The 9,681-nt window shown below is 42.5% G+C and overlaps 1 protein-coding gene across 3 annotated transcripts in view; it reads right to left on the bottom strand.

Annotated features, from left to right (window-relative positions):
• Positions 1-1,858: 1,858 nt before the first annotated feature.
• The window catches only part of UBXN2A (UBX domain protein 2A), a 63,640-nt gene continuing 55,817 nt past the window's right edge, over positions 1,859-9,681 (bottom strand). For all 3 annotated transcript variants that reach the window (XM_017893340.1, XM_017893343.1, XM_017893342.1), the window contains exon 7: positions 1,859-2,991. In XM_017893340.1, the coding sequence (XP_017748829.1) occupies positions 2,793-2,991 (199 nt within the window). In that variant the 3' untranslated portion in view covers positions 1,859-2,792. The remainder of the gene's footprint in view (positions 2,992-9,681) is intronic.

Genomic DNA, 9,681 nt, shown 5'->3' with positions numbered 1-9,681 from the left:
GCAGTGGCACAATCTCGGCTCACTGCAACCCCTGCCTCCTGAGTTCAAGCAATTCTCCTCCCTCAGCCTCCCTAGTAGCTGAGATTACAGGCACATGCCATCACGCCCAGCTCATTTTGTATTTTAGTACAGACATGGTTTTACCACATTGACCAGGCTGGTCTCGAACTCCTGACCTCAGGTGATCTGCCCCTTTAGTCTCCCAAAGTGCTGGGATTACAGGTGTGAGCCACCACATTGGACTAATTTTGTAATTTTATAGATGGGGTTTTGCCTTATTGCCCAGGCTGGTCTCAAACTCCTGGGCTCAAGTGATCCACCTGTCTTGGCCTCCCAAAGTGCTGGGATTACAGGTGTGAGCCACCACGTCCAGCCAGAAGTTATTATTTTAAATAAAATTTTTTTTTTTTTGAGACAGAGTCTCGCTCTGTTGCCAGGCTGGAGTGCAGCAGTGCAATCTCGGCTCACTGAAACCTCTGCCTCCTGGGTTCAAGCGATTCTTCTGCCTCAGCCTCCCATGTAGTTGGGATTACAGGCACATGCTACCACACCCAGCTAATATTTTTTTGTATTTTAGTAGAGATGGGGTTTCATCACGTTGGACAGGATGGTCTCGATCACCTAACCTTGTGATGTGCTCGCCTCAACCTTCCAAAGTGCTGGGATTACAGGCGTAAGCCACCGTGCCCAGCCCATAAATAACTATTTTAAGCATTTAATATTTAATATGGTAATATATATAGCTCACATAAACAAATGGTCTTGAGATAAAATGTTTGAGAATTGCTGCTTCATGGCATGCATCTCACACCCTATGAACATTACTGCTGCTATGGACCACTTAGTTCCTTGGCACACTCAATGCATACTTCATTTTGAATCTGATTCAACAGATCATTTGCAAAAAAAAAATGTTAAACTTATTTTCAGGTATGGGGATTTAATCTGACAGTGAAAATTGAGGTCTAACTGGATTTAGTTAAAAGTCTAAGATATAAAGCATGTTTTCGTCGCGATATCAAAATGAAATAATCTTTAAATGTATTAACAAGTTGACTGTGATGTATGAAACAGAAAACCAGCTGGGCACAGTGGCTCACACCTGTAATCCCAGCACTTTGGGAGGCCTAGGTGGGAAGATCACCTGAGGTCAGGAGTTCGAGACCAGCCTGACCAACATGGTGAAACCCCGTGTCTACTAAAATACAAAATTAGCCAAGCGTGGTGGCGCATGCCGTAATTCCAGCTATTTGGGAGGCTGAGGCAGGACAATCGCTTGAACCCAGGAGGCGGAGGTTGTGGTGAGTCGAGATTGCGCCACTGCACTTCAGCCTGGGCAATCAGAGCGAAACTCCGTCTCAAACAAACAAACAAACAAACAAAAAAAGAAACAGAAAACCATACTTTATGTGATGCATTTAAAATATTAGTAATGTGACACATATAGGCATTAGATTCTGAGTGGTGGCAAATGAATGGCTAATCCCAAATGTTAGCCAAAACAAATCCGTAATTTTTTTTTTTTTTTTTTTTTTTTTTTTTTTGAGGCAGAGTCTCGCTCTGTCGCCCGGACTGGAGTGCAGTGTCCAGATCTCAGCTCACTGCAAGCTCTGCCTCCCGGGTTTACGCCATTCTCCTGCCTCAGCCTCCCAAGTAGCTGGGACTACAGGCGCCCGCCACCTCGCCCAGCTAGTTTTTTGTATTTTAGTAGAGACGGGGTTTCACCGTGTTAGCCAGGATGGTCTCGATCTCCTGACCTCGTGATCCGCCCGTCTCGGCCTCCCAAAGTGCTGGGATTACAGGCTTGAGCCACCGCAAATCCGTAATTTTTGAAAGAAAATAAAATGGAAAGGGAATCGGTTTTCTAGAAAGAATTTTCTTTTATTACATTTTTAGAAAGTGTAGAAATGTGAGTAGGCAGATTAATCTTGACACTATACTAAGCTACACAATTTTATTTTTATTTTTTAAATTAAAAAAATAAATAGACAGGGGTCTCACTCTGTTGACCATTCTGATTTTAAACTCCTGGCTTCAAGTGATCCTCCCAACTCAGTCTCCCAAAGTGTTGGGATTACACGCATGAGCCATTGCGCCCGGCCACAATTTTATTTTATTTATTTTTGAGAGGAGGTCTTGCTCTGTCGCCAGGCTGGAGTGCAGTTACTCAATCTAAGCTCACTGCAACCTACACCTCCTGGGTTCAAGCGATTCTCCTGCCTCCGCCTCCTGAGTAGCTGGGACTACAGGTGTGCACCACCACACCCAGGTGTATTTTTAGTAGAGACGGGGTTTCACCATGTTGGCCAGGATGGTCTCAATCTCTTGATCTTGTGATCTGTCTATCTTGGCCACCCAAAGTGCTGGGATTACAGGTGTGAGCCACCGCGCCCGGTCGTATTAGCTATTTAAACACCCTGAGGCAGCTAACATTTAAATAAATCCCTGCTGTCCGGGAATGATGTTTGAATGAATATTGTGAACACATTTGCTAATTTATACCATATTAAAATTCTAAATAATACAGCTATTTAATATATACTGATAACTGGTATTTGAAAATAAGTCTATTTTTCTGAGTAGCCTTTTGGAGAAAGTGCACTGAATATATAGTTTCCAGTCATATGCTACTTTCCTAACTTGTACTTATCTAAACATCTCATCAAGAGAGAGTTCAACAGTACTCAAACCAAAAGTCTAGTGAGTCTGACTTCTCCAGTCCCCAATTTTGGTTTGCATGTCCACTTACAACCATCATTTCTTCACAAATTTTCCACTTAGTCTATCAAAAATCAGTGCTCTGAAAGTTCTCTAAAAGGTGCAGCAGTTTTTTGGAGTCTCTGAATGATGACAGCATTCTGTAAATCTGCTTCTTCCAGTGTGAGTGTCTCATCCAGCAACCTGAGGACAGGAAGAGCTGTTGCCAGGGAAAACGGAGGACTTCTTTGAGATCCTTGGTATTTTTCAATGAAGTCTTTGATATGGCTTACTCTGTAAAACAGCAAAAACTATTAATATAATTTTATGAAAATCTGAACTAGCTAATTTATAGTAGTAACAATTGGTAAAAGTATCTGGATATATTATTATTGTTATTTTTAGAGATAGTGTCTTGCTTTGTCACCCAGGATGGAATGCAGTGGTGCCATCATAACTCCTGGGCTCAACTGATCCTCCTGCCTCCCAAAGTGCTGAGATTACAGGCATGAGCCACAACACCCAGACTCTGGATATGTTAATACACAGAATAACTGAATTGTGATATAACTGATTATTTGGGCTATCTTTTAAAGTTTGACTCCCAGAAATTTGATGACAATAAGGAATTACTACTGTTAATTATCTTAGGTAAGACAAAGGAATTACGGCTATGTTTTAGAGAGGCTGTCACAATTGTAACATGATGGTCATGTAGCCATGGATTATAGAACGCATCCTCATTTCACAGATGCTAAAATGTGAAAAAATGTGCAACTTACAATTAATGAAATACGCATATTATGTAAGAAATAATTCATTCAATCAATTCACTAAAATTCACTACGTGCCACTTTACTAAACTGGTAAGGACTACCAAAAAAGTCTAAGACCCAGTCCTGTGTATTCATTTGGGTACCAAAAATTGGATAACTAAAGGTTAAAGCTTATGTCAAAGAACATAAATATAAAAAGCAAGAAAACAAAGGTTAAAAGAACTGGGGAAAGATTTCTGGAGGTGGAAGGATTGGAGTGTGGACTTAAAAGACAGGTACAGCTGCTCGGGAGGCTGACGTGGGAGACGAAGGTTGAGCCTGGGAGACAAAGGTTGCAGTGAGCTGAGATCATGTCACTGTATCCCAACCTGGATGAAAGGGTGAGACCCTGTCTCAAAAAACAAAGATTCTTTCTTTTTTTTTTGAGATGGAGTCTAGCTCTGTTGCCTGTGCTGGAATGCAGTGGCGTGATCTTGGCTCACTGCAACCTCCACCTCCAGGGTTCAAGCAATTCTCCCTGCCTCAGCCTCCCTAGTAGCTGGGATTAACAAGCGCCTGCCACCACATCCAGTTGGTTTTTGTATTTTTTAGTAGAGACGTGGTTTTGCCATGTTGGCCAGGCTGGTTTGAACTCCTGACCTCAGGTGATATGCCCACCTAAGCCTCCCAAAGTGCTGGGATTACAGGCGTGAGCCACCGTGCCCAGCCAAGATTCTTATCCATTATTCTTCTCTGCTTTTATATTTTTCAAGTGTGTCTTCTCAAATATTATATGACTTATTTGTTTATTTTCTGTCTCTCCTGACTTGAAATTACACAAAACAAGTATTTTTTGTTTCTGTTCACAGATATATCCTTGGTGCCTAGAAAAGTACCTATCGGAGATACAATACGTATTGGATGAGTAAAAAATAAATTAAAAAGTTCATGTATCAATGATGAAGATGACAACAAAAAACTAGAAAGTGGAAATGACAGAAACCAAAAACAATGTTGAGAGATATTCTATATTTACGTCTTAAGTTAGAAAATATTAAAATAGGCCAGGTGTGGTGGCTCACGCCTGTAATCCCAGCACTTTGGGAGGCTGAGGCAGGTGGATCACCTGAGGTCAGGAGTTCAAGACTAGTCTGGCCAACATGGTGAAACTCCATCTTTACTAAAAATACAAAAATTAGCTGGGTGTGGTGGCGGGCTCCTGTAATCCCAGCTACTCGGGAGGCTGAGGCAGGAGAATCACTTGAATCCAGGAGGTGAGGTTGCAGTGAGCCAAAATCACGCCATTGCACTCCAGCCTGGGTGACAAGAGCAACACTCTGTCTTTAAAAAAAAAAAAAAAAAGAGGGCCGGCGCGGTGGCTCAAGCTGTAATCCCCAGCACTTTGGGAGGCTGAGCGACGGGTGGATCACGAGGTCAGGAGATCAACACCCATCCTGCTAACACGGTGAAACCGTCTCTACCAAAAAATACAAAAACCTAGCCGGCGATCGGTGGCGGGCGCCTATAGTCCAGCTACTCGGGAGGCTGAGGCAGGAGAATGGCGTGAACCCGGGAGGGAGGCGGAGCTTGCAGTGAGCTGAATCCCAGCACTGCAGCTCAGCTTGGTGTTACAGAGCGAGAAACCCCGTCTCAAAAAAAAAAAAAAAAAAAAAAAAAAAAAAAGAAAATATTAAAATAAATCAAGTTCTGGCAAAACTAATAAAATCAAACAAATGCAATACTCACTCAAAGGCCTTTACAGGCCCAGTGCGTGCTCACGCCTGTAATCCCACGCACTCTTTGCGCAGCAAAGCGGCAGGCAAGCCATCACCAACGCTCCACAGAGATCCGAGACTATCCCTGGCCAACATGTGTGAAACCACCGTCTCTAGTAAAAATACAAAAATTAGCTGGGTGTGGTGGTGCGTGCCTGTAGTCCCAGCTACTCAGGAGGCTGAGGCAGGAGAATAGCTTGAACCTGGGAGGCAGAGGTTGCAGTGAGCCTGAGATTAACGTCAACTGGCACTCCAGCTGGGCGACACAGCGATGACATCCATCTCAAAAAAAAAAAAAAAAAAATCATAATACAAATAAATAAATAAAGGCTTTAGAATGTTCACATTCTTAAATCCAGAGATATGAGAAATCAGATGTGCTTATATAAACTGCTATTTTATCACAGCCTTAACATCTAATTTACCAAAAGAAGAAAATCCAATGAAAGTATAAAGATATTTTCAGAAATAAAACTTAAGCAAAAGTTGGTCTTTAAAGAGACTAATAAAAAGGAACAAATCTGACAAGATTTATCAAGAAAAAGAGGCTAGCTCACACCTGTAATCCCAGGACTTTGGGAGGCCAAAGCCGGAGGATCACTTGAGCCCAGGAATTCCAGATCAATCTAGGCAATATAGCAAGACTCCATCTCTAAATAAAAAAGAAAACAGCACTGGGTGCAGTGGCACATGCCTATAGTCCCAGCTACTTGGGAAGCTGAGGTGGGAGGATTCCTTGAGCCCAGGATTTCTGGGGCTGTAGTGTGCTATGGCAATCAGGTGCCTGAGCTAACTTTGGGATCAATATCGTGACCTCCAGGTGAGGGAAGTTCCCTAAGGAAGGGTGTACCAGCGCAGCTCAGAAATGGAGCAAGTAAAAACTCCTGTCACCATATTGATCCCAAAGTTAGCAATCACGTGCCTGAGCTAACCTTGGGATCAATATGGTGACCTCCAGGTGAGGGAGGTTCCCTAAGGAGGGGTGAACCAGCCCAGCTCAGAAATGGAGTAAGTAAAAACTCCTGTGCTGATCAGTAGTGGGATCGCACCTGCGAATAGCCCCTGAAACCCAGCCTGGGCAACATAGCGAGACCCCGTCTTATTTTAAAACAAACAAACAAAAAGGCTGGGCGCGGTGGCTCACGCCTGTAATCCCAGCAGTTTGGGAGGCTGAGGCGGGCGGATCATGAGGTCAGGAGTGGCAGGCGCCTGTAGTCCCAGCTACTTGGGAGGCTGATGGAGAATCGCTTGAAACCGGAAGGTGGAGGTTGCAGTGAGCTGAGATCGCGCCACTGCACTTCAGACTGGGCAACAAGAGCGAAACTCTATCAAAAAAAAAAAAAAGAAAGAAAAGAAAACAGAAAAGAGAAGGCATCATTGAACAATAGGAATGTAAATGCAGCATAACTAAAGATTCAGCAGAGTGTAAAAAGGCATTAAGAGGGCTGAGCATGGTGACTCATGCCTATAATTCTAGCACTTTAGGAGGCCAAGGCAGACAGATCACCTGAGTTCAGGAGTTCGAGACCAGCCTGGCCAATATGGTGAACCCCATCTCTACAAAAAATACAAAAAATTAGCTGAGCGTGGTGGCACGCACCTGTAGTCCCAGCTACTTGGGAGGCTGAGGCAGGAGAATCGCTTGAACCCGGGAGGCAGAGGTTGCAGTGAGCCAAGATCCGCCACTACACTCCAGCCTCAGTGACAGAGCGAGACTCCGACTCAAAAAAAAAAAAAAAAAAATTAGCCAGCCGTGGTGGCGCACACCTGTAATCCCAGCTACTTGGAAGGCTGAGGCAGGAGAATTGCTTGAGCCTGGGAGGTGCAGGTTGCAGTGAGCCGAGATTGTGCCACTGCACTCCAGCCTGGGTGACAGAACGAGACCCCATCTCAAAAAAATAAAAAAAAATAAAAAGACAGTAAGAGGATTTTGTTTTGATCACTGATGAAAGAGGTTTTTTTTGAAGTAGTGCTCCTAAAAATATTGTTATAAAACCTGGGCAATATAGAGATAGTCCCTGACTTAAAATGCTTTGACAAACTATTTTTCAACTTTACAATGGGTTTATCAGGGTATTAAATGTATTTTCAACATGGATGGGTTTATGGGGACATTACGTCATAAGTCAAGGAGCATCTAAACATAAAAGAGCTGTATGAAAGCAGTGAAGACCAACCAACGTAAATGATCTGAGAGCCCTGTGGGAAGGAAATGCACAAGGTGAGCTCCACATTCACACTGGTTTGTTTCACTGAGGGCACTTTCCAATTTGTTGCAGTGAATTAGCAGGGAAAAAAAAGCCATTTCACTACACCAAGGAGAGACAAGAAGCTGGGCTTTATTAGCCAAAATCCTGAACAGAGGGAACCACAAAGAAATGTGCCCAGAAAACCATAACAAATTCTCAAGTTATTGGCTAACTCCTCAGCTATTAGTAGAATGAGAATTCAAAGAGCCCAACAGAAACACAGCAACCGAGAAGAGATTCAAGCAGCTGTAAAATGCTGGGCACACAGGCTCTAGAGTTTAAGCTCTGCCAATGTGGAGGAGTCTTGGTAAACACCCAGGTTTTCACCAGTTCTAAGGGTCAGACCCTAAGGATCAAGTCCATGCTGTAAAAGCAAAACAGATAACCAACTAGCCCCATTAAAGTCTATAGTCAATCCAACTAACTCTTAATAAAATCAACATAATCCATTAGGAATCTGTCTGATAGAAGCACAGGTATTTTTGGAGGAAGATGATGTCATCTGAAACTTCTACAATGTTTCTATAAACAGTGTCTGACTACCAGATGAATTATAAGGTATGCTAAAATCCAGAAGAAGCAACAGATAAAATAAAAAGATGAGGAATTTCACCAGACACCTGAAAAATAACAGACTCAAATGAAAAGTCTACAAATGATACTATAATTGAAAGTAAGAATTCCAACAGATGTATTTAGCAGACGAGACCAATACAACAGATTACTAAACTGGAAGACAGGTCAAATAGAAAATATGCAGACCGAATCAGAAGGAAAAAGAAGAAAAAAATTAGAAAAGAATATAAGATACGCTGAAAACAGCTAACATACATGTAAATAAAGTCACAAATGACAAAGACAAGAGAGAATAAAATACGAGAAAATCTCCATCAATACTGACCAAGAAACTCCCCAAACTGACAAAAATGGATTCAAGAAACTCAGCAAATTCTAAGCAATATAATACAAAGATAACTAACACCTAGGCACATCATATTCAAACTATTAAAATCAAAGAACAAAGAGAAAAATTTTAAACTAAGAGGAAAAAAGACTTAATAACTTCCAAAAAAGCAAGAAAAAGGCTGACAGCTGATTTTTCAGTAGGAAGAATGGAAGCTGGAAGACAACATATGGGCATTCTTAAGAGCTGATGTGCTAGGAAAACCTGACAATTCTAGCCTAGTGAAAATGGTCTTTAAAAATGAGATGTGTCGGCTGGGCGCGGTGACTCACGCCTGTAATCCCAGCACTTTGGGAGGCCGAGGTGGGCGGATCATGAAATCAGGAGATCGAGACCATCTTGGCTAACATGGTGAAACCCCATCTCTACTAAAAATACAAAAAATTAGCTGGGCGAGGTGGCGGGCGCCTGTAGTCCCAGCTACTCGGGAGGCTGAGGCAGGAGAATGGCGTGAACCCGGGAGGCGGAGCTTGCAGTGAGCCGAGATCGCGCCACTGCACTGCAGCCTGGGCGACAGAGCGAGACTCCGTCTCAAAAAAAAAAAAAAAAAAATGAGGATGTGTTCAAATCAAAGCTAAGAGAATTCATCATTAGTAGATAAGCAATTAAAGAGATACTAAAGGCTGGGCTCGGTGACTCACGCCTGTAATCCCAGCACTTTGGGAGGCTGAGGTGGGCAGACCACGAGGTCAGGAGTTGGAGATCAGCCTGGCCAACATGGTGAAACCCTGTCTCTACTCAAAAAATATAAAAATTAGCTGGGTGTGGTGGCACATGCCTGTAATGCCAGCTACTTGGGAAGTTGAGGCAGGAGAATTGCTTAAACCAGGGAGGCAGAGATGGCAGTGAGCTGAGATCACGCCACTGCACTCCAGCTCGGGTGACAGAGCAAGACTCTGTCTTGAAAAAGAATAAAATTAAAAGATTTTAAAATTAAAGAGATACTAAGGATAATTATTCAGGCCAGAACACATCAAACTGGGTAAAAAAAAGAAAAAATAAAATGTAATTATAAGTGAATATTGTTTATAAGTAATAACATTTTGAGGGTTGTTAAAATGTTCGTAGAAGTAACATATTTGTTGACAAAAATAGCAAAAGGGAAGAGAGTAAACAGTGAAATTGTTAGCCAGGTGGAGTGGCTCATGCCTGTAATCCCAGAAGGTGAGACCCTGTCTCTACCAAAAAAAAAATTATTATTTTAAAAAAAGAAAAACAAAGCCGGATTAATCATTACAAAA

Source organism: Rhinopithecus bieti, unplaced genomic scaffold, assembly GCF_001698545.2.
Source record: "Rhinopithecus bieti isolate Rb0 unplaced genomic scaffold, ASM169854v2 scaffold_23816, whole genome shotgun sequence".
In the NCBI taxonomy this organism is placed as follows: Eukaryota; Metazoa; Chordata; class Mammalia; order Primates; family Cercopithecidae; genus Rhinopithecus; species Rhinopithecus bieti.
Note: the sequence above shows the minus strand (reverse complement) of the source record. Positions and strands in the feature narration are given on the sequence as shown.